This window comes from Artibeus jamaicensis, unplaced genomic scaffold, assembly GCF_021234435.1.
Source record: "Artibeus jamaicensis isolate MK-2021 breed Jamaican fruit bat unplaced genomic scaffold, CSHL_Jam_final contig_1871, whole genome shotgun sequence".
In the NCBI taxonomy this organism is placed as follows: Eukaryota; Metazoa; Chordata; class Mammalia; order Chiroptera; family Phyllostomidae; genus Artibeus; species Artibeus jamaicensis.
Genome location: NW_026521380.1, coordinates 84,215 through 107,297, shown reverse-complemented (window position 1 = coordinate 107,297; position 23,083 = coordinate 84,215). Strand labels below are relative to the sequence as shown.

At 39.8% G+C, this 23,083-nt stretch overlaps 1 protein-coding gene and 2 pseudogenes across 1 annotated transcript; 2 read left to right on the top strand and 1 right to left on the bottom strand.

The window, feature by feature from the left end:
* Window positions 1–534: 534 nt before the first annotated feature.
* Window positions 535–1,477, bottom strand: LOC119059460 (olfactory receptor 7C1-like; annotated as a pseudogene).
* Window positions 1,478–16,313: 14,836 nt separating this feature from the next.
* Window positions 16,314–17,177, top strand: LOC128628388 (olfactory receptor 7A10-like). The gene is made up of 2 exons (XM_053672029.1): window positions 16,314–16,668; window positions 16,954–17,177. The coding sequence occupies exons 1-2, from the start codon at window positions 16,314–16,316 to the stop codon at window positions 17,175–17,177; spliced, it is 579 nt and encodes a 192-aa protein (XP_053528004.1).
* Window positions 17,178–22,079: 4,902 nt separating this feature from the next.
* Window positions 22,080–22,697, top strand: LOC128628387 (olfactory receptor 7A10-like; annotated as a pseudogene).
* Window positions 22,698–23,083: the final 386 nt, after the last annotated feature.

Below are 23,083 nucleotides of genomic sequence, written 5' to 3'. Positions count from 1 at the left end.
ATGGTGGAGAGAGAACAGTGATTAAAAAATTATTAAAAATGATGCATAAGTATTTTACTGTATTGGATGCCACTGTAAATAGGATTGGTTACTTAATTTTTTCTTCTCAATAGTTCATTGTTGCAATGGAAACTGAACTGAATTTTTTGTGTGCATTTTGTACTCTGCACTTTCACTGAATTAACATAACTTCAGAAATAATCTCTGGTATAGAACTTTCAGGGCATTTCCAAAATAGGTAAACATACCATAACTTCTGGGAATATATTTTTAAGACATAAGACTTATTTTTTAAAAAGAATCCAAATGATTCCTGAAGATAACTTATAAAATGTCATGTATTATTCATATGAAGGTAAAATGGCTGGTTAGGAAGTGAAAGAGAGAACTCAGGACACAACCTATAGAAAAATGGGGAGAGCAGTGAAGACCCAAGGAAAGTTGTGCCTTAAAAACATGTAAAATTAGGAAAAATAAGAACACTGGGCAAAGGAAGGCAGCATTTCTGATTTTCAGGATTGTGTGCCCAGCTCCTCACAACAGTCCTGTAACAGCTCCACCCCTGAGAGTCCTCACCCTGATGAGGAGTCCCTGCAGGGACTCCTTCATGTCCCTGTTCCTGAGACTGTAGATGAAGGGGTTCAGCATGGAAGTGACCATAGTGTACATCACTGAGGCCACTGGACTTGTCCTAGAGGATGAAGTGGCTGCAGAGCTGAGGTAAACCCCAAGGCCAGTGCCATGGAACAAGGAGACCACTAACAGGTGAGACCCACAGGTGGAGAAGGCTTTGTACTTGCCCCCAGCTGAAGAAATCCTCAGGATGGAGGAAACAAATCTGATAATAAGATAAAAGTATTCCTTTGAAAGGAATCATGGCCAGAAGGCCAGTTGCAAAATACACCACTATATTATGGATGAGGATGTCTGAACAGGCAAGTTTGAGGACTTCAGGAAGATCACAAATAAAAGTGTGGGATTTTCAGGTTTGTGCAGAAGGACAGCCTCAAGACAGGCAGGGTTTCCAGCAGGGAGCCCATGACACTGATGCACCAGGACCCCAGAGCCAGCAGCCCACAGAGTTGGGGGTTCATGATGACCATGTAGTGTAGGGGGTGACAGATGGCCACAAAGTGGTCATAGGCCATCACAGACATGGTAAATTGTCCAAGCATCCAAACACAATGAAAAAAAATCTGGCTGAGGCCTCCTGCATAGGTTATGACTTTGTTTTCTGTCTGATGTTCAGCAGTATCTTTGGAATGGTGGTGGAGGTGAAACAGATGTCAGCCAAGGACATACTGGAGAGGAAGAAGTACATGGGTGTGTGGAGGTGGGGGTCTGAGACAATGGCCAGGATGATGAGTGGGTTCCTGGTGAATGTGACCAGGTATATGGACAGAAACAGCCCAAAGAGAAGGAACTGAATCTCTGACTTTGCTGAAAAGCCCAGAAGGAGAAATTCTGGGGCACGTGTTTGATTGATTCCATGAGGAAGAAATAACAGCCAGGAAAGAGCAAAATCAACATTCAATCATTCATCATATTGACAGTGTAGAAATGTGGTTGAGTTGAGTTCCAGGTTAATGGATTAGTAAGGTATAACGTTTTCATAATTGCCTCTGGTTGTGGAATTTAAATGCTCCCATCCTTTCCTTTGCTGCTACTACTCTCTGGAAATGTACTTTTAGTTCCAAAGCAGTTGTGTCCTTTATTGTCTGGCAAGTCAGGGACCAACAGGATCAACATTATCCAAAGGCTTCTTTCCATGCAGGGTCCCAGGCCCCAGTCAGACCTGCTGCAGGAGAATCTGTGCTTTGACAAGATCAGCAGGAGTTTTACATGTGTATGAATGTTTGAGTATTGTCGGTCTAGAACATCTTGACCAATGCTTCTAACCCTTCAGTTTTTATCTCTTCATTTTATTTTCCTCTACACCTTCTCTCAACCTTGTTACTGAACATGTGGCCAAAAATAAGAGCTCAGTAACCATGTTTCTGCTGCCATCTGTGTGGATTTACTTTCATACATTGGCCCTCCCTGTGCCAAGCAGTGTTTAACTTTTCAATACAAATACCTACAACTTTCACAATGATTTTCACTGCTTACATGATAGTATATTACGTTACTTTACATGTTCATTTCATGATGCTCTAGTCTGTGTCATTAGAAAGTCTGTCAACCATAATGCCTTTTCCTTTTTATCTCTCAGTGGAACTTCTTGAAGAATGGTTTTGAGAAGTGATGTAAGTGCTGCATGTAAAGCTGATGTTGTATTTAGGCATTTTTTATGTTGTCACATGAGGTAGGCCATTCATTGAGATTTAGTAATAATGTTTTCAGGTTACAGATTTTTGTGGGAAGGGAAGAGATTTTTCTTATCAAATTCATGTATTATTAGCACATAAAATTACAAGAACTCAGGAACTATAGAGAGACAGAGAATTTCAAAAATTAGGATAGTGACTTGTTAATCGGAGCCACCAAGTTAGTGTTCATGTGTTAACCAAGTTGGCACAATAAGCTATCTGAAAATCTAAATGCTCTTATCACCCAGATGGGATAGGCCCTTTTAATTTTATTTTATTCTATTTAATTTCTAATTTGTTTATTGTTGTTAGACAATTGGTATTTATCATTGCTTATTGTTGTTTACAGTTGTCTTCATTATTTTGCCACAACTATCTTCCAGCCCCATCCATCCCCACCTTCCATTCTCCATCCTCTCCCCCTTTGGCTTTATCCATGGGTCATGGGTCCTTTATACATGTTACTTGATGACCCTTTCCCTTCTTTCCCTCATTATCTTTCTTCCCTGTCTTCTCCAATTAATGAGTAGATCCGAAAACCGTGGTACATTTACACAATGGAATATGATGTAGCAGAAAGAAAGAAGAAGCCCCTACTCTTTGTGACAGCATGGATTGAACTGGAGAGCATTATGCTAAGTGAAATAAGCCAGGCTGTGAAAGACAAATACCATGTGATCTCACCTATAAGTGGCACTTTTAACTCTGGTCAGGGTTTAGTGCTGATATTTTTCTGGAATACTTAATACCTGAGCCATGATGTAGCATCTTTGCCTCACCCCTCTGACAGTGTGACTGTTACCACGTGCGATGCCTCTAGCCTATGTTCAGAAACACCTGGAGAACCTTAAAATGTTTTCGATTTCTTGAAGGCAATTGGCTGGAAGCATCGCTCCTTTCTTCACACAATATGAGGCTGTTTTACCAGAATTAAGGACATCAATGTCTTAGACATATTTTTCTTTGCCTCAATATCAGGAAGGGTCTTGTTTCTGTCAAACAGTTAATTGTTTTGATATTATGGACACCCTGGACCCTATAATTAAGTACCATGCCAGAGACTGCTTGGACAACATAGCCACTTCCTGCTTTCCTATTAACAGGACCTGATTACACTTTACAGCGGTCCTATACCCAACTAAAATACCCTGTTTTCCACCTTTTCTGTAATCATGGACAGTTGGATAGTGTGTGAAGTTGGTAAATGGGAATCCTGGAATGCTTGTCAGAGCCTTCCCTTTCCTATCTCCTTTGTGTCTGGACTTTACACATCACAACAGGGCTCCTGCAGTTGGCATGTTTTGAAAAACCTCATACTATGGCCGGGGGAGCAGAGAAATGAAATGAACCTTTGTTCCTCACATTAGCCTGGAGACATTGTGCTGGTCCCACTTTCTTATGACGGAGACACAGTGATCCCTAGGGGACATGAATGCCTTTTATTTTTAGTGTTTTTTGTTAATGTAGCCAAATTTTATCCTAGCAGCTGAGGATCCTTTGTTTTCACTAGAATTCTCAGTGGTATCAGGGGCTCAGTGTTGGCAACTAAGTAACATTTCATGATAGATAATTTGTTTACTCATGTAGTTATTCTTCTAGTTTTATGTCTCCTTTACTTTCTTTTGCCTCCATACTTGTCTTGTCCAGAACGTCTAAGGTGTTTTGCTTTGTTTTATTTTTTATTATTATTTTTTAATTTTTTAATTTTAAGATTTTGGATTGTTTCTTTTTTTAAAATAAATTTTATTTAGTTATTTTTCAAGTACATTTTTTTTTATCTATTTCTCCCATCCCACCCCCCCGCCCGGTCTCCCCCCCCATTCCCCCCCTCCCATTCCCCCCCACACCCCAGTCCTCATCCCTGCGTCTTTCATACTTGTTCCTCAAAATCCCTCCCCATTTTTCCCCTTAAATTCCCTTCCCTCTCCCCTCTGGTCGCTGCCCACTTGTTCTCTATTTCAGTGTCTTTGTTTTTATTCTGTTTGCTTGTTTGTTTTATTGTTTAGCTTCCTGTCAAAGGCGAGATCATATGGTATTTGTCTTTCAATGCCTGGCCTGTTTCACTCAGCATAATGCTTTCCAGTTCCATCCATGTTGTTGCAAAGGGTAGTAGCTCCTTTTATGTATTGCATATTGATGTGTTATGTAAATGAGTGAAATAATAAATATTTTTTTTCAAAGGACACTGTGTCTTTTTTTTTAATTAAATTTTATTTAGTTACTTTTCAAGTACATTTTTTTAAAATCTATTTCTCCCATCCCACCGCACCCCCCGCCCGGTCTCCCCCCTCCCTCCCATTCCCCCCCCCGCAGTCCTCATCTCTGTGTCTTTCATACTCGTTCCTCAAAATCTCTCCCCCTTTTTCCCCTTAAGGACACTGTGTCTTAGACATTTGGTCCATGGCAGCTGTTCTTCCATAAGCACTGTCTGAGGTCTCCTTATGCACATACCTGTGTGGATGAGAGAAAGATCCACAGAATGTGAGAAATATTTCCTATGTCCATCAGGTACTAGATGGAGAAGAATTTAGTTCAAATTCACACCTCCCTGACTTCAAGGCAGTGCTTTCCTCACACTTCAAGGCTGCCTCATTCTGTCAGTGCTACACACACACACACACACACACACACACACACACAGAGGAAATGCTCAAGTTGAAATACAACAGAGCTCTGAGAGTTGAGCAGATGTAAGGAAGGATCATTTCCTACTGTGTGAGGAGAGAGGTTGTGGGATTGTGCTCTGAGATGGTAAATGGGAAGAAAGGGTCTGAGAAGGAATAAGTTGCAAGAATGCCCTTCAGACTAGGGATGCCTAGTGTGCAGGATTTTGGATCAATCCCCTATTGCATTATCCACCTGACTTCTTCCTAAAGGGCACAGTTACTGAAAGCTGTCCTTCCCTCCATGGTGCTTTCCTGTAGTATTCACTCTGGCATCCCCCAATGGCATCACTCGATAAATTTGGTTCTATTGGTCCTTTCTTTATTGGGAAATTGATGTGGAAAGGGCAATAAATGGGGATCTGGTGCTGGATTTTCAGAGTAGTTGGACATCTTAGAGGGGCACAGAGAGTATACTCTTGACCTGAGGCTGAGGAGCTGCAGGTGAGTCTGCTGAGGGAGGTGCAGAGGCTGAGTTCTCAGAGCTCCTCATTAAATAAATGGCTTTATTGTCACTTAATTCTCTAAGCAATTCAGCTCCCTTGAAGCCAAGGGGCCATAAATAAAAGGAAACTCTCTGCCAGTTTATTATCCATTGGCTCACATTAGAGACCAAACCTATAGTCCCTTCCTACTGATGAGCCCATCTTCCATGGTATAAATGTCTCTCCAGTGTATATAACCTGTCATGCAGGACACATTGAAAGGTCCACACCATGAGCCTCTGAGCTGCTGTATATGTGAATAGTATATGTATATTCATATATGTATGTATATATATATATATGTGTGTGTGTGTGTGTGTGTGTATATATATATATATATATATTCCTCATCAAAGGATTACTAGAATTTGAATTACTATTCATTCTAGTGATTCAGGTAACAACTCTTGTTAAAAGAGGCATGTCCTTTCAGCTTCCCCTTGGTACCTGGAAGTGAACCTCAGTGGAGTTACGTTTTAATACAGTTATCTGAAATAAGCTTCCATAACAGAATAATCATGAATGCTATCTCCAAATGTCTGTACAAATGCCTAGAATGGGAAGGAGCATATTATTATATAATAATTTATCTCAGTTGTATTTTCTTTTATTACTGTATCAGTTAGCTCCATAACAAGCCATTCTAACAGCACATACTTTAATATAATGCCTTTATGATCAAATGGGATTCTATGGTGTGTAGTTTTTCTGATCTCTCTGAGCTCACCTGTGTCTGTATTCAGATATGAGTCACTACATTGTGTTTCTAAAGCTTTTTCATGATGTCTTGTTTATTTGTATTGCACTTATTTCTTCAACCAATATATGATGTTTACTCTATTTATATATGTGTGTATTGATCTTATAGTTTATTTAAAATAGTTTACAAAATATGAATTGTCTTAATTTAATATCACAGCTCCTATGTTTATATATGAAACCTTGCTTTCTTCTTAGTTATAAGGTATAATTCCCACCACCATCTGGTGTGACTCAGCTACCTGCACTCTTGATGTGAACATGAGTTCAGACGTAATTCAGCAAGCAAAATATAATTAAAGACATTGAAATTAAGAACAAACTGACAGTAAGCAGAAGGGAAGTGGGAAGGGATAATGGGGGAAAAAGTGAAAGGTTTACAGGAATAACTCTAAAGGACACATGGAGAAAAACAAGAGGGGGTGAAAACAGGGGAGGGAGGTTGGGAAGGCTGGGGTGGGGGTTGGGAAGGGTGGGGGAAAAGGCAGAAAACTGTACTTGAAAAACAATAAGAATCAAAGGTATTTAAAAAATAAAATAATTATCTTATCAATGAAAAATAAACCTTACTTCAACCAGATGTTGTAAGGAATAAGTAAAATGTTAAATATACTTTGTTGAATCCAAAGAAAATGTTCAAGAGTGAGGAGGGTGTGTGCAGTTGTATACATCGTTCTTTCTTTTTAAAAATCATTTTAAATTTATTTTGTTGTTACAGTTGTCTCAATCCCCACCCCTTTCCCCCTCTTGATGAAGCTTCCCCACTCCCTCAGGCAATTCCTCCACCATTGTTCATGTTCATGGATCATGTGCATAAGTTCTTTGGCTACTACATTTCCTATACTGTACTTTACATCCCAGTGGCTGTTCTGTAACTACCTATTTGTACTTAATCCTCTCACCTCTTCACCCATTCCCTGACACCACCAACCCATCTGACAACCATCAAAATGTTTCCCATATCCATGACTCTTTGTCTTCTTTCTTGTTTGCTTAGTTTGTTTTTTAAATGTAGGTGTCGATAAATTTATTGCCATTTTATTTTTCCTAGTTTTGATATTTTTTTCCTTAAATAAGTCCCTTTAACATTTCATGTAATAATGGTTTGATAATGACAAACTCCTTTATTTTTTTATTTATCTGTGAAGTTCTTTATCTGTCCTTCAATTACAAATGATAGCTTTGCTGAGTAGAGCAATCATGGCTAAAAGTCCCTGCTTTTTATGACTTTGAATAAATCTTGCCAATCCCTTCTAGCCTGCAAAGTTTCTTTTGGGAAATCAGCTTACAGTCTCCATAGGTAACTAATGGCTTTTCTCTTGCTTGTCTTAAGATTCTCTCTTTATCTTTAACCATTGGGATTTAGTTTTTTTATTGTTTTGTAAATTTTATTTTTTATTTCATTTTATTGTCATTCAAGCACAGTTGTCTCCATTTTCATCCCACCACACCAACATAAAGGAAAGAATAAGCAAATGGGATCTTATCAAAATAAAAAGCATTTGCACAGCTAAGAAAACATCAGCAAAATGAAAAGGGAAACAACCATATGGGAAAACATATTTGTCAATGATATATCAGACAAAGATTTGATCTCCAAAATATATAAAGAACTCACATGGGTCCCATGTGGAAGACAAACAACCCAATCAAAAAAGGGGCAAAAAGCCTTAAACAGACACTTCTCCAAGAAGGACATACAGAGGTCCAGAGACATATGAAAAGATCCTCAACATCACTAGCTATCAGAGAGATGCAAATTAAAACTACAATGAGATGCCACTTCACACCAGTGAGAATGGCCATCATAAACAAATCAACAAACAACAAGTGTTGGAGAGGTTGTGGAGCAAAGGGAAACCCAGTGCATTTTAGTGATAATGCAGACTGGTGCAACCCCTGTGGAAAACAGTATGGAATTTCATCAGTAACCTTTAGTATTTTAATTATGACGTGTCTTGGAGTGAGCCTCTTTGCATCCATCTTGTTTTGGATTCTCTGTGCTTCCTGGACTTGCATGTCTATTTTCTTCACCGCATGAGGGAAGCTTTCTTTCATTATTTTTTCATACAGATTTCCAATCTGTTGCTCTTTCTCTTCTCATTCTGGTGCTCTTATAATGCAAAAGTTGAAATACTTAAAGTTGTCCAACAAGCTGTTTACAATATTTTCTCTTTTTTTCTTTTTGTTTTTCTGATGGGGTGTTTTTTTTTAGGGGGGGGCTTTCTTATGTTCCAAATAACTGATTTGATTCTCAGTTTCAACCACTCCACTGTTGTTTCCCTGTAAATTGTTCTCTATTTCAATTAGTGAATCCTTCATTTCTGATTGGATCTCTTTTACACTGCTGAGGTCCTTTTTTAGGTTGTTGAACTAAGTTCCTTGAACATCCTTATAACCAGTGTTTTGAACTCTGCATCTGACAGATTGCTTATCTCCATTTTGTTTAGCTCTTTTTATGGAGTTTTGATCTGTTCATTCATTTGGGCCATGTTTTTTTGTCTCCTCATTTAGGCATCTTCCCTGTGTTTGTTTCTATGTATTAGGTAGTGCTGCTATGATTCCCTGTCTGGGTAGCATGGTCTAATGTACTAGGTGCCCTTGAGGGTCCTTTGGCTCAGCCTCCTCTACCACCTAAGCAGGGTGTGGAGGTGTGCCCTCCAGGTGGGCTGAGTACACCCTCCTCTTATAACTGAGCCTTGACTGATGGCAGGTCACTGGGAGTGGATTACCCAGGCCAGTCAGCTGCAAATCTGGCAGTGACCACTGACCACAAATCTCTACCCTCCATGGAGGATAAGTCATGTAGGAGCAGGGTGGTGGTCTGTAGCTGTCTACTGGGTGTGGAGGCTCTGAGATTTCCCAGGTGATGAAGGTCAAAGTCAACCTCTACCTGTGTTCTCTCCAGGGCCCACCCTGCACAAGGTATAAGACAGTCTGAGATGGCTGCAACTTCTGCTGGTCTTGGAGATTCCCAGGGGAAGCCTAACTGTGAATACAGACAAGCTGCTGCTAATGCCAGGCCTGGAGCCCGTTATCAAGAGTTACAGAGGCTGGGGGCCCATTGAGGCCAGCATATGTTTGCTTGATAGGATTTAGGAGATTGTGAAGTATGAGGAAAGAACAGCCATTTTTATGGAAAAGTTCAAAGGATTAACAGTTTGGGTGAGCCAAAAAGTTGGATGAGATGAAGTCTCAGGGGATTCCCAGGGCAGGGCAAACAGTATTAGCCAGGTTGATGGAGTTTCAGGTACAGCACTATCCTGCTGGCTCTGTGGCTTTTTTGAGGGGAAAGCTCAGAAAGGGACAATGGCCTCTGCTTGCCTTTCTGTCTGAGAGGAAACTACCCCAGCTCTTGCCTCAATGCCAGACACTTCAGTTCCTCCCCTATGCCACTGGTGTCCCTCCAGCTGCTACCTTAGTGCTGGAGCTCAGAGGTAGTGAATCTCAGTAAGTCTGTGTGTGGGTTATTCAAGGGTAACTGCTTGGGATTCCAGAAGTTTTTTCCAGCACATGTGAATGTGAGACCAGTCCAGTTCATATCTTCACCCCTTCTACTAGTCTGGATGAATGGGTTTTCCTTTTTTTAAAATTATATTTTTATTTTTATTTAATTGTTGTTGAAGTACAGTTTTCTGTCTTTTACTCCAATCCCAACCCATCCCCCCAGTGCTCCCCACTTCCCTCCCATTTCCACCCCCCTTAGTTGTTGTCCATGTGTCCTTTATACTAGTTTCTGTAAATCCTTCTACTTTCCCCTGAAATTCCCTCCCCTCTCTTCTCTGGTCCCTGTCAGCTTGTACTCTATTTAAGTGTCTTTGGTTATACTTTGCTTGCTTGTTTGCTTTATTGTTTAGCTTCCTGTTAAAGGTAAGATCATATGGTATATGTCTTTCAACACCTGACTTATTTCACTCAGCATAATACTTTCTAACTCCATCCATACTGTTGCAAAGTGTAGGAGCTCCTTCTTTCTTTCTGCTGCATAGAATTCCATTGTGTATAGGTACCATAATTTTTTGATCCATTCATTTAATGACAAGCACCTAGGTTGCTTCCAGCTCTTGGTTATTGTAAATTGTGCTGCTATGAACATTGGAGTGCATGAATTCTTGGGATTGGTGTTTTACGGTTCTTAGGATATAATCCTATCAGTGGAATTGCAGGGTCAAAAGGCAGATCCATTTTTAGTTTTCTGAGAAAATTCCATACTGTTTTCCAAAGTGGTTGTAGCAGTCTGCAATGCCACCAACAATGGCTTAGTGTCCCCTTGTCTCCACAGCCTCTCCAACACTTGTTGTTTGTTGCTTTGTTTATGATGGCCATTCTGACCAGTGTATAGTGTTATCTCATTATGGTTTTAATTTGCATCTCTCTGATAGCTAGTGATACTGAGCATCTTTTCATGTGTCTCTGGGTCCTCTTTATGTCCCCCTTGGAGAAGTATCTGTTCAAGTCTTTTGCCCACTTTTTAATTGGGTTGCTCATCTTCTAGAGTGTAGTCATGTACTTTCTTTGTTATTTTGGAGATTAAACCCTTGTCTGAGGTATCATTGGCAAATATATTTTACCATCCAGTTGGTTCTCTTTTTATTTTAATACTGTTTCCTTTAGTCATGTAAAACTTTTAATTTTGATGAGATCCCATTTGTTTATTCTTTCCTTTATGTCCCTTGCTCTAGGGGACATATCAGTAAAAATGTTGCTGCATGAAATATCTGAGATTTTTCTGCCAGTGTTTTCCTCTAGGATTTTAATAGTGTCATGGCTTATATTTAAGTCTTTTATCCACCTTGAATTTATTTTGGTGTATGGTGTAAGTTGGTGCTTGAGTTTCATTTCTTTTGCACGTACCTGTCCAGTTCTCCCAATACCATTTTTTGAAAAGTCTATCTTTAGTCCATTTTATGTTGCTGCCCCTTTGTCAAATATTAATTTACCAGAGAGACTTGGGTTTATTTGTGGGCTCTCTGTTCTGTTCCATTGGTCTATGTGCCTGTTTTAATGACAGTATCAGGCTGTTTTGATTACAGTGGCCTTGTAATATAGTTTGGTATCAGGTATTGTGATCTCTCCTACTTTTTTTTCTTTCTCAAAATTGCAGCTGCTATTTGGGGTCATTTATGGTTGCATATATATATTTAAAGTGTTTGTTCTATGTCTGTGAAGTATGTCATTGGTACTTTAATAGGTATTGCATTGAATCTATAAATTGCTTTGAGTCGTATGGACATTTTGATGATGTTAGTTCTTCCAATCCATGAGCATGGTATATGTTTCCATTTGTTTGTGTCTTCCTTGAGTTCTTTCTTCAGTGTTTTGTAGTTTTCTGCATACAGGTCTTTTCCTTCCTCGGTTAAGTTTATTCCCAGATATTTTATTTTTGTTTTTGCTATACTGAATGAGATTTTTTTCTTAATTTCTGCTTCTGCTAATTTATTGTTAGTTTTTGTCCAGGTGAGTATGAGAACCTAGCAGACATGACAGGGAGCAATCAGAGAGACTGCAAGCCTAGAATGTTTATCTGAGGCCACCTGAGAGCCATTTTGGTGTAGTGCAGACCCCAGGGATCTCGGGAGCTGTTTGCCAGCTTGATTATAAATCACCATATTTTGTATGAGGTGAACAAGCAAAGTAGACACTGACCTCAGTGACACAAGGGTCAGTGTTGCCAATTGAATAATACTGGAAGTGCAAGTAGAAGCAGAAATGAGAGGTCAGTGCTTCCAATAGAAGTAGAGCATCAGCCAAAGTCTTATTAGTTATCCAGCAGAGACCTAGGGTGCTGCTGCGGAGGGATATTAAGGGATGTGAGAGCGTTTCTTTTTATTTTTAAAAGGTGGCATATTCGTCTCCGTAACAATGAGAAAGATTCAGAGCAAGAAATCCTTTAAATTACACCCTTGTCACGGTATTTCATGAAGCAAATATTTCACAGTATCTCCTCTCACTGTGGGTCTCACATTAAGAAGTGGATTTACTATGTGAAAAGGGGAACACTAATGACCTTTGCAGTGGTTTTATTACTTGTGAAGATATATATGCATTTGTTTTTTATTTCCTTTTTTGATCACAAACTGTCTGAGAGACTTTTGTTTCTGTGTGGTAAGGTTAGACTGTTCCTATCCTTGTCACTGATCACATTCATGCAAAAAACAATTGAGGGTTTTCTTTCTTTCTCACAAAATGACTGTTGGTCATTCACTTCTTTTAAGTATGTATAGCTATATGGTGGGAATGTATGAGACTTTATAAATTTTGTGTGGTCAGTTCCAAGAGGAATTATCATGAATCTTTTATCAAGATGACCAAGATAATTGCTGGTACAGATGTGGAGAAAAAGGAGCACTGTGTACTGTGGGTAGAAATATAATAGAAATAGAGCTACTATGTGATCCAGAATGTCACTTCCATGTATAAATTCTAAAGAAATGAAATCACTGTCCCAAAATTATGTCCGTGCCCTCATTAGGTTCATTGAAGCATTATTCACAATAGCTAAGACATGGAACAACCTAAGATGCCACCGATGGATGAATAAAGAAAATATGGCCCTGGCTGGTGTGGTCAGTGGATTGAATACTTGCCTGCTTCCTAGAGGTTGCTGCTTCGATTCCCAGTCAGGGGAACTGCCCAGGTTGTGGGCCAGGTCCTGAGTTGGGGGCATGAAAGAGGATGTATCCCTCGCACTCGATGCTTCTCTTCCTGTCTCTCTCTAAAAGTAAATAAATAAAATATTTTAAAAAAGAAAATATTACATATAATACATATAATAAAATATTATTCAGCTTTTTAAAAAATGAGATAATCATGTCATTTCCAACCACAGGGATAGACTTTTAGGGCATTGTAATAAATAAGATAAGACAGAAAAAGACAAAACTTGGTGTGATCTGTCTTACAAGTGTAATGAATAAAGCCAAATTCAAAGAAACAAAGAGTGGACATGTGATTGCCTGGAACTGGGGGAAAAGAAGATGTGGAAATAGTCAAAGGGTAAAGACTGGTATACGATGTATAAGATCACGGAAATCTAGTAAAGACCTAGGTGACTCTAGTTAGTAGTACTGTATTATACACCTGAAAATTGCTAAGAAAGTACATCTTAAATGTTTTAACCACAAAGAGGGTAATTGTATAATGTCCTGGATGTGTTCACTAGTCACACTGTGGTAAAAATATTACAATATATGTGTAATGCATCATCCTAGTACACAATTTAAAGTTGCACAAAGTTACATGTCAGTTATTTCTCAGTAAAGCAGGAAAATTTATTTATTTATTTATTTATTTATTTATTTATTTATTTATTTATTTATTTATTGTTAGAGAGAGGGGAAAGGAAGGAGAAAGAGAGGAAGAGAAACATCAGTGTGTGGCTGCCTCTCATGTGCCCTGCACCAGGACCTGGCTCAAAACCCAGGCAGGTGCCCCTACTGGAAATCAAAGCAGTGAGCCCTTGGTTCCAGGTCCATGCTCAATCCACTGAGCCACATCAGCCAGTCCTTGAACTGGAAAGATGTTGATGTGATTCCCATCAAAGTTCACCTTCTACTCAGTTCATACTGAGCAGGTTGCTGCACCCTCTAAGTCCCATTTCTGCAAAAGTAGAGTGAAGTTAACAGTGGTATGATCTCAAAAAATGGACTTTAGTGGAACTGAAATAAGACAATCCATATAAGAATCTAAGTTCAAAACAGTGCATAAAGTCATCAAAGTATATCTTACAATTACGAAAGTTTTTTTTTTTGCAAATTTGCATATATTAATGTATTTAAATCAAACTCACATATGCAAATATAGTGTGGTGGACATAGAATTGCCATGGAGATTGAGTCTAAGCTTTTTCTTACCTCATGGACTCAGTGATCCAGACATAAAATCAGAGAAATAGAAATACCAGAAAGATGGTTTAAAAAAGGAAGCAACCTAAGAAGTGTAATAAAGTATTTGAATAATCATAAGTAAATCTATAAGCATAGATAGAAATAAGTCCTGCATTTCTCAAAAACTGTATTGAATACTTAATTACTTCCATTCTCAATTACCTTTAGTTTAGAGTCTCCTGAGACTGTTTTGTACAACCTCAGCAGGGTGACCAAGTTTATTGATCGATTTATTCGGCATTGTTTGAGCATTTGTTGAGCACCTGTCATTGAAGTAAGCACCGCCTGTCACCCTTTCTGGGAAAGAAGAGATGCTTTTACTTTCCCCCAAAGTTTTTGTTTTGTTTTTTTTTTAGGAGAGGCAGTGAAATGTAGCAGTTCATAGTGTTTTTTCCTTTTTCTTTTGGTTTTGAACCAGAATGTGGTCTTTCTTTGTCAATGGGCCACATGTTCTTGAAAATATGTGTTCTGCTGTTATTGGTTAGAGAGTATTTTAGAAATATTAGTTAGATTAAGGTAGTAGATAGTGTTATTTGGGTGCTCTATATTTTTACTGATATTTTTGTTATTGTCTGGTTCTGCAAATATTTTGTTAAAATATATTTTATTGATTATGCTATTACAGTTGTCCCATTCTTTCTTTCCTTTATTCCCCTCTGCCATGTAGCCCCTTCCCACCAGCATCTCTCCCACCTTACTTAGTTCATGTCCATGGGTCATACATATAGATTCATTGGCTTTTCGTTTCTCATACTATTCTTAACCTCCCTGTTTCAATTTTGTACCTATCATTTATGCTTCTTATTCCCTGTACCTTTTGGCAAATATTTTTACATGAAGCACTAAATGCCAGCTCTTAATTGGTGTTACAAGCATGAACCAGCCAACTGACTTTTCAAAAGCATCATATGGCCAAAGATCAGAGTACTGTGGTTCTATAGCAAAGAAACACCCAGTCCTACTTGTTCAAGAGAGGAAGAGCAATTTCTAGAGATAGGAGGAGCTCCTGCTCACCACCTGTAAGTACTCTAGGAGTCCACGAGACCTAGTCAGGGCAGGGTCCTCAGTCTTAAATTTGGAGAAAACAATGGCACAAGATTGGGAGGAGGTGCAAGGAGGTAAGACCTCTGGAAGGCAGGTGAGTTCATAGAAAAGTAATAATAAAGCTGGATTCACCTGACTTCTAATGGGGTCTACAGGGATGCAGACTCAGCAAGAAAAATTTCCCTTCTGTCCACATCAGTGTCCTAAGGGATATGATGTACTCAGAAGTGGGAGTAACAATGAAGAGAGCATCTAATGAGCAGATATAGGCTGCTGAAAATATCACCTCTGCTGTATTTACAACCTTGGACTGGCCAGAATAGGGTTGTTGCTTTTGGAGACCCAAGTCTGGTTAGGGACCAAAGCTTCACTCCTTCCTTCTCCCTTGTCTGGAGATAGAGCTTCAGTCTCCATCATCAGCCATCCACAGACCAGTTCAGACTTGCACACGGAGGCCTTCTCAGAACCTCATCCAGGTGAGTCTGAGAGCTTTGGAGGTACTGAAGCAGGGGTATGTGAGAAGATGTACTGCAAAATGTGACCCTTAAAATTGAGATGTAGGATGTTAACCAACACATGAAAATAAGGGGAAATTGTTTATGTCCACAATATTACATGGAATCAAAATTAATAAAGTGCAAGGAAAAACTGTGGACAAGAGATTCCCTGTGACTTGAAGTTTCAGTAGCAGCAGAAACGTCACTTCATTCCCCTTATTCTCTGATCATCTCTCATTTCTCTCCTCTTGCTCATTTGCCTCACCATGTGACTCAATTTTTAGTCTTGAATGTCTGGAACAAGTGTCAACTATGGGTCTTTGCACTGGCTCTTTCCCTGCAGGGCATACTTCTTGCAAATAAACTAGTGTCTCCTGCTTTCTCTCCCTTGAGGTCCCTGTTCCAATGAAATCTGGTTCTTAGGTCTCTGTGAATTCTCCATAAATAAATCCCACATCCACTCTCTTTTGTGCATGCTCTTTCCCCACATAGCATTGTAATTGTAGCTTCTCCAACTTGATAGTTATGCTCATTTATGTAATTTTTTTGTCCTTGTAGTGACCACCACCCCATGGTCCAAGGCAATGATACCCCAACTTCAGAATTTCTTCTCCTGGGACTATCAGAGGCACCAGAACTACAGCCTGTCCTATTTGACCTGTTCCTCTGCATGTACCTGATCACTGTGTTGGGAAACCTGCTCATCATCCTGGCTGTCAGCTCAGACTCCCACCTCCACATACCCATGTACTTCTTCCTCTCCAACCTGTCCTTGGTAGACATATGTTTCACTTCTACCACCATCCCAAAAATGCTGGTGAACATCCAGACACAGAGCAAAGCCATCTCCTATGCAGGCTGCATCACCCAGATGTATTTTTTTCTATTGTTTGGTGTGTTGGACAACTTTCTTCTCACTGTGATGGCCTATGATCGTTTTGTGGCCATCTGTCATCCCCTTCAGTACACGGTCATCATGAACCCCCAGCTCTGTGGACTGCTGGTCCTGGTGTCCTGGGTCACAAGTTCCTTGTATTCCTTGTTGCAAAGCTTAATGGTATTACAACTCTCCTTCTGTGCAGACTTAGAAATCCCCCATTTTTTCTGTGAACTCAATCAGATGAACCAACTTGCCAATTCAGACACCTTTTTTAATGACATAGTGATGTATTTGGCCACTGGGTTGCTGGCTGGTGGTCCCCTGGCTTGTATAATTTACTCTTACTATAAGATAGTGTCTTCCATATGTGCAATTTCATCAGTTCAGGGGAAGTACAAAGCATTTTCCACTTGTGCATCTCACCTCTCAGTTGTCTCTTTATTTTATTGTACAGTCCTAAGTGTGTACCTCAGCTCTGCCAGTACCCACAGTTCACAGTCAAGTGCAGTCACCTCAGTGATGTACACTGTGGTCACACCCATGCTGAACCCCTTCATCTACAGTCTCAGGAACAGAGACATAAAGGGGGCTCTGAAAAGAGTTGGGGGGATGGCACGTACAAAGGGGACTATTGTGCTTAGGCTGAAAATGTGACATTTTGTGGGTGGCTCAACAACTCAGACCAGAAACTGTGAGTGTTTGATTCCCTTGGATAGACTGTCTTCTCTTTATTTTTTGGTGGGTTCATTTTCTTGTATTCATTCATGTTCTCTATAAGTTTAAGTAACTCACTTTACAAGCTTTTGCTACAATGCATGGACAGTTTTCCTTTGAGAAGTTTTTTAAATTTTTTAATTTAATTTTAAAAAATATTTTATTTATTTATTTTCAGAGAGGGGAAGGCAAGGAGAGAGGGAGAGAAATATCAATGTGTTTGCCTCTCATGTGTCCCCCACTGGGAAGTGGCCTGCAACCCAGTCATGTGCCCTGACTGGGAATCAAACCACGATCCTTGCTTCAGAGGCTCTGCTCAATCCACTGAGTTACACCAGCCAGGGCTAAAAATTTTTAATTTTAATTATTGTTCAAGTACAGTTTTCTGCCTTTTCCCCCCACCAGAGCCCCACCCCCTGCCCTCTCTCCTGTTTTACCCCACCCCACCCTGCCCGGTATGGTATATGTGTGCTTTATATTTGCTCCTGCAAACCCTCCACACTTTTCCCCTAAAATTCCCTCCCCTCTCCCCTTTGGTCACTGTCAGCCCTTTGACAATTTTTATATATTATGAAAGTGTTTCTCAACATTGGATCAGAAATATTTGGAAAATTCCATATCTTTCATAGGAAAACTTAGATTTCTCTAAAATACATTCTCAAATGACAAATATCATGCTAAGAAAACTCTCCTTTTTTCTGAAAGAATAATCAGAGTTCTACTACTCAGACAAAACAACATTTGGCATCTTAGGACTTTCATTTAATTTCATTGTACAGCAAAATATAAAACTGTTTTTTAATGTGTGTCTGTCATTTTTTCTTTTCTTTTAAATTATTTTATTATTGTTCAATTACAGTTGTTTGCATTTCCCCCCAGTTTTATGTCACTATCTTAAGAACTCTCCCTAATAATGTAGATTTTAAACATTGTTGCATTTTTGTATCAACCTGTTGATAATGCTGGTAGTCTTAAAATGCCTGGGTAACTCACCTGGTCCCTGAATTCTTGTGACACTACCATGAGCCAATGTTGTGGCTGGACCAGGCCTTGTGATTCTTATTAGGATCTCATAGCACTGCTCAGCCAAAACCCTAAGAGAACCTGGTAAAAGCAAGTTTGTCACTCAGAGATTGGAGGGTACAGATGTTCCTAAGGTCCACTGACAAGGTGATGGAGAGAGAAGGCAGGGGAGGGAGAGAGAGGGAGAGAGGGTGAGAGAGAAGGAGATAGATAGAGAGAGAGAACATTAATGTGGGTTCTGCAGTTATTCAGATCTGAGGGCAGGATGGATAGAGTTTCAAAGCTTCACTCTTTATTGGTGAATTTAAAACTTAAGATAAGGTGTCCGGGTGTGAAAATGAAACAGTGGGTCAATGCTGAGGTCAGTTATCTAAGTTCTCTAGGGCTTTCTGTAAGGGGGGCCTTCACAGGGGAGTGGGCCAGGGTGCTTAGCTAGCAGCTGCATCAGAAAGCTGGCCACATGTTTCTTCAACACGGTTATCTTTGAAGTGAAAGCTTTGGAAATCAAAAGTTTCCTGACAGGCACTTACTCTACAAACATGCCACTCTGCTTCATAGCTGCTCTCCTGCTTTCATTGTCTTATTTAGCTCAGTGTCCCAATGCCCACTGGAGGCACTGACAGAAATTGACCATCACATACACACCCACAGTGAAGTCTACATGGACAGCAAGATTTGATTCATTAACCTAATATGGCCTGAGTGTCAGAGATGACCCGAAATATGATGGGACAAAATTGTTAGTCACTAATTTTATTACTGTGCAAAGTATTGCTTTTCCTTGCTGTACTCATGGAAGTATGGAAGACTGATGCCCATGTGTAAGGGGCTTTCTGCATTGGGGTAAGTTGTTGGTTAGTATATTTTACCTCTTTAATAAATTCTATTTCTTTCTCTGTTTGAAAATTCCGGTGCTGCCTACCATTATGACTCCTCTATCAGCCTAAGCAAAACATTTCTTCTTTTCTAAATTTTGTCTTAACCACTAAAGGAACAATAAATGTAAAGTTTCCAGATTATCAATTGTATGTCTCTCTCATGCTCAGGAATCTCTTCTCAGAATTAAAAATGACTCACAGGAGAGGCTGAATCCCTTCCTGGTCACCTGATTCAGGATCACCAGGTTTTCTGCACAAATGTGTGTGAGCTTGCAAAATCTTGGAGACCCCTAGCAGGGAAGCTCTGTACAAATGAACTTTGTTTCACAGTACAAAATTTCATTTGTACTGTGAGTGCAGTTATCCGTAGTTTCATTACAGACAATTGTACTCACAGGTGACTGTATTTTGAATAACAAAATAATCACGGGCTATCCCAAATATCAGAACATATGTAAAATATAAAAAACAGAATTATTATATTTGCCTTTAGTGCAGTTTGCTTTGATTATTGTATCAGCTACTGCTGCATAACAATCACCCTAAATAGAATGGTTTATTATAATGCCTTTATCATTGAGTGGGATTTTATGATGGAAGTTGTTTTGATCTCTGTTTATATCTCCTAAGTGTGCATCATATGTGAGTCTCTGCCTTGCATGTTATGTCTCATCCTTGATGTTGTGTGAGGCTGTAGTGCACCTCTGTCTTGAACCAATTTATGTGCACTTAGCTGTATAGGTAGATTAAACATCTGTTTACAAAAAATGAGATTATCAAATGTAATAACTGTAATTTAATCCCGCTATTTCTATCTATATATGACACTTGTCTACCCAGTTAGAAGACATGCCTCCAACACCTGATAAAATGTGTCTCGGCTACTATATTCTTGATGATACCTTGAGACATGAGACTTTTCAATATTTTATTGGAGTATAATGACATACAATAATGCCCATGTATTTATATTTTAAATGTATTTTATTAATTATGCAATTACAGTTGTCCCATTTCCCCCCTTAATTCCCCTCCACCCTGCCCACTCCCTTCCCCCACATTCCCCCACTTTAGTTCATGTCCATGTGTCATAAGCTCTTTAGCTTCTACATTTCTCACACTACTCTTGCTCTCTCCCTGTCTATTTTCTACTGACCATCTATGCTATTTATTGTCCGTACCTTTTCTCTCTCTCTCCTCCCACTCCCCTGTTGCTAACCCTCCATGTGATCTCCATTTCTGTGTTTCTGTTCCTGTTGTAGTTATTTGCTTAGATTTGTTTTGTTTTTGTTTTAGGTGTGGTTGTTAATGAATGTGAGTTTGCTGACACGTTACATGTCTTTTATCTTCTTTTTCTTAGATAAGTCCCTTTTACATTTCATATAATAAGGGCTTGGTGATGATAAACTCCTTGAAGTTGACCTTATCTGAGAAGCACTTTATCTGCCCTTCCAATCTCAGTGAAAGCTTTGCTGGATAGAGCAATCTTGGATGCAGGTCCTTGTCTTTCATGACTTGGAATACTTCTTTCTAGCCCCTTCTTCCCTGCAAGGTCTCTTTTGAGATATTAGCTAACAGTGTGATGGGCACTCTTTTGTAGGTAATTGTCTCATTTTATCTTCCTGTTTCTGAGATTCTCTTTTTGTTTTTAGTCTTGGAAAATGAAATTATGATGTGCCTTGGTGCGTTCCTCCTCAGGTCCAACTTCTTTGGGACTCTCTGAGCTTCCTGGACTTCCTATTTCCTATGCCAGATTGGGGAAGTTCTCCTTTATTATTTGTTTAAATACGTTTTCCACTTGTTGCTCCTCCATCTCCCCTTCTGATACCCCTATAAGTCAGGTGTTCGAATGTTTAAAGATGTCTTGGAGCTTCCTAAGCCTGTTCTCATTTTTTTTGAATTCTTGTTTCTTCCTTCTTTTCTGTTTGGTTGTTTATTTCTTCCTTCTGGTCCACTCCATTGATTTGAGTCCCAGTTTTCTTTCCATCACTATTGGTTCCCTGTGCATTTTCCTTCATTTCACTTAGTGTAGCTTTCATTTTTCCATGTAATTTGTGACCAAAATCACCCAGTACTGTGATCATCCTGATCACCAGTGCTTTGAACTGTTCATCTGATAGGTTGGCCACCTCTTGGTCGCTTAAAAGTATTGGCTCTGGGACTTTGATTTGTTCTTGCATTGTGTGGGTTTTTTGTCTTCTTTTTGGTTTGGTCACACCTGTTATGTATGAGGGTCAGAGCCTTAGGTGTTCACCAGGGTAGTGCAATGCAGTGGCTGGGTTGTGATGCTATATTTGGGGGCAGGGTCAGAGAGGGAACAATGGTGCTTGTTCCACTCTCTTTCTTGAATTTTGGTTTCTTGAATTTTGGTCCCCTCTGCTGCTTCCTACAAGCAAAGTGGTCCCTTCTGGTTCTGGTTCCCTTTTGGGTGGGCTTGTGTACATTCTATGATTCTTTGGATCCCTTCCACAAACTCTCCTGTGAGGCTGGGAGTCTCTCCTGGCAGCTTTTTAATCATTGCTTTTAGGCTTTATTTTCTGTTGCTGGGTCCCTGGGTTCCTAGGTCTATCTTGCTGCCCATTTTTGCCTAGTTTATCTGGATGCGAATGTGGTCAGCCAACTGCCTTGCGTGTTCTGCTCATTTCTTCCCTCTGCCTGGGGTCTGCTAGCCCTGTACTGCCTGCACTCCTGGGTCTGGCAGCCACTGCCTTCTCCTGTTGGGGACCCTCTCAGCAAGCTGCTGACTACGCCCCTCTTACTGATCTGGATAAATGGTTGTTGGGCTTCTGTCCATTTCAACTTTCTATCTGTTCTGGTTGTGCTTTTGTTCCTAAATCTCTATTGTCCTTCAATTTGGTTGTGCAAGGAAGCACAGTGTCTCCACCTATGCTTCCATCTTGGCTGGAAGTCCCAACTCCTCCTTTTTGAGCTGGTCCTCTGCATGTACCTAATCACTGTGTTGGGAAACCTATTCATCATCCTGGCCATCAGCTCAGACTCCCACCTCCACACACCCATGTACTTCTTCCTCTCCAACCTGTCCTTGGTAGACATCTGTTTCACCTCCACCACCATCCCAAAGATGCTGCTGAACATTCGGATAGAGAACAAAGCCATTACCTATGCAGGCTGCATCACCCAGTTATATTTCTTCCTATGCTTTGCAGGATTGGATGACTTTCTCCCGAGTGTGTTGGCCTATGACTGGTTTGTGGCCATCTGTCACCCTCTGCACTACACAGTCATCATGACCCCCCAGCTCTGTAAACTCCTGGTTTTGGTGTCCTGGGTTATGAGTGCCCTGAATTCCTTGCTACAATGCTTGATAGTGTTTTGACTGTCCTTCTTCAAAGACTTGGAAATCCCCCACTCTTTTTGTGATATCAAACATATGGTGCAACTGGCCTGTACTGAAACCTTGCTTAATAATGTGGTGATACATTTTTAAGCTGGGCTGCTAGGTGGTTGTGCCCTGTCTGGAATCCTTTACTCTTACTCTAAGATAGTGTCCTCCATACAAGCAATCCCATCAGTGCAGGGGAAGTATCGCTTGGTGTAATTATGTTTTCTATTGAATTGTCTTCTTGTCTCCATTTGAAAACTTTCATTGCTGCCTAAAAATATGATTCCCTCTTTGTTCTAAATGAAGAATTTCCCCCTACTGTAAATATTTTGTAGCTGCTGAGGGGTATGAAAAGAACTATATCAATCTCATCCATTATATATTATACACATGTTCTATAGGAATGTCATATATATACATAAATGACCAATTTATGTAGAGAGCTTGAATTCCTGTCCAGTAGAGAGCTTGAATTCCTGTCCAGTTCTGTTACTCAGAGTCATGGGTGTTGTATGAATACACATGTTCTTTCAACCTCCTCTGCTTTTATGGATTCACTTTTTAATGCAGTTACCTGAAATAAACTTCAAAAACAGAATAAT

Bases quoted from the DNA above. Each gene is read 5' to 3' on its own strand.
- LOC128628388 (XM_053672029.1), top strand. From the start codon at position 16,314: ATGTACCTGATCACTGTGTTGGGAAACCTGCTCATCATCCTGGCTGTC. The intron at 16,669-16,953 runs GTTCCTTGTATT...CTCACCTCTCAG, and splicing joins CCTGGTGTCCTGGGTCACAA to TTGTCTCTTTATTTTATTGT.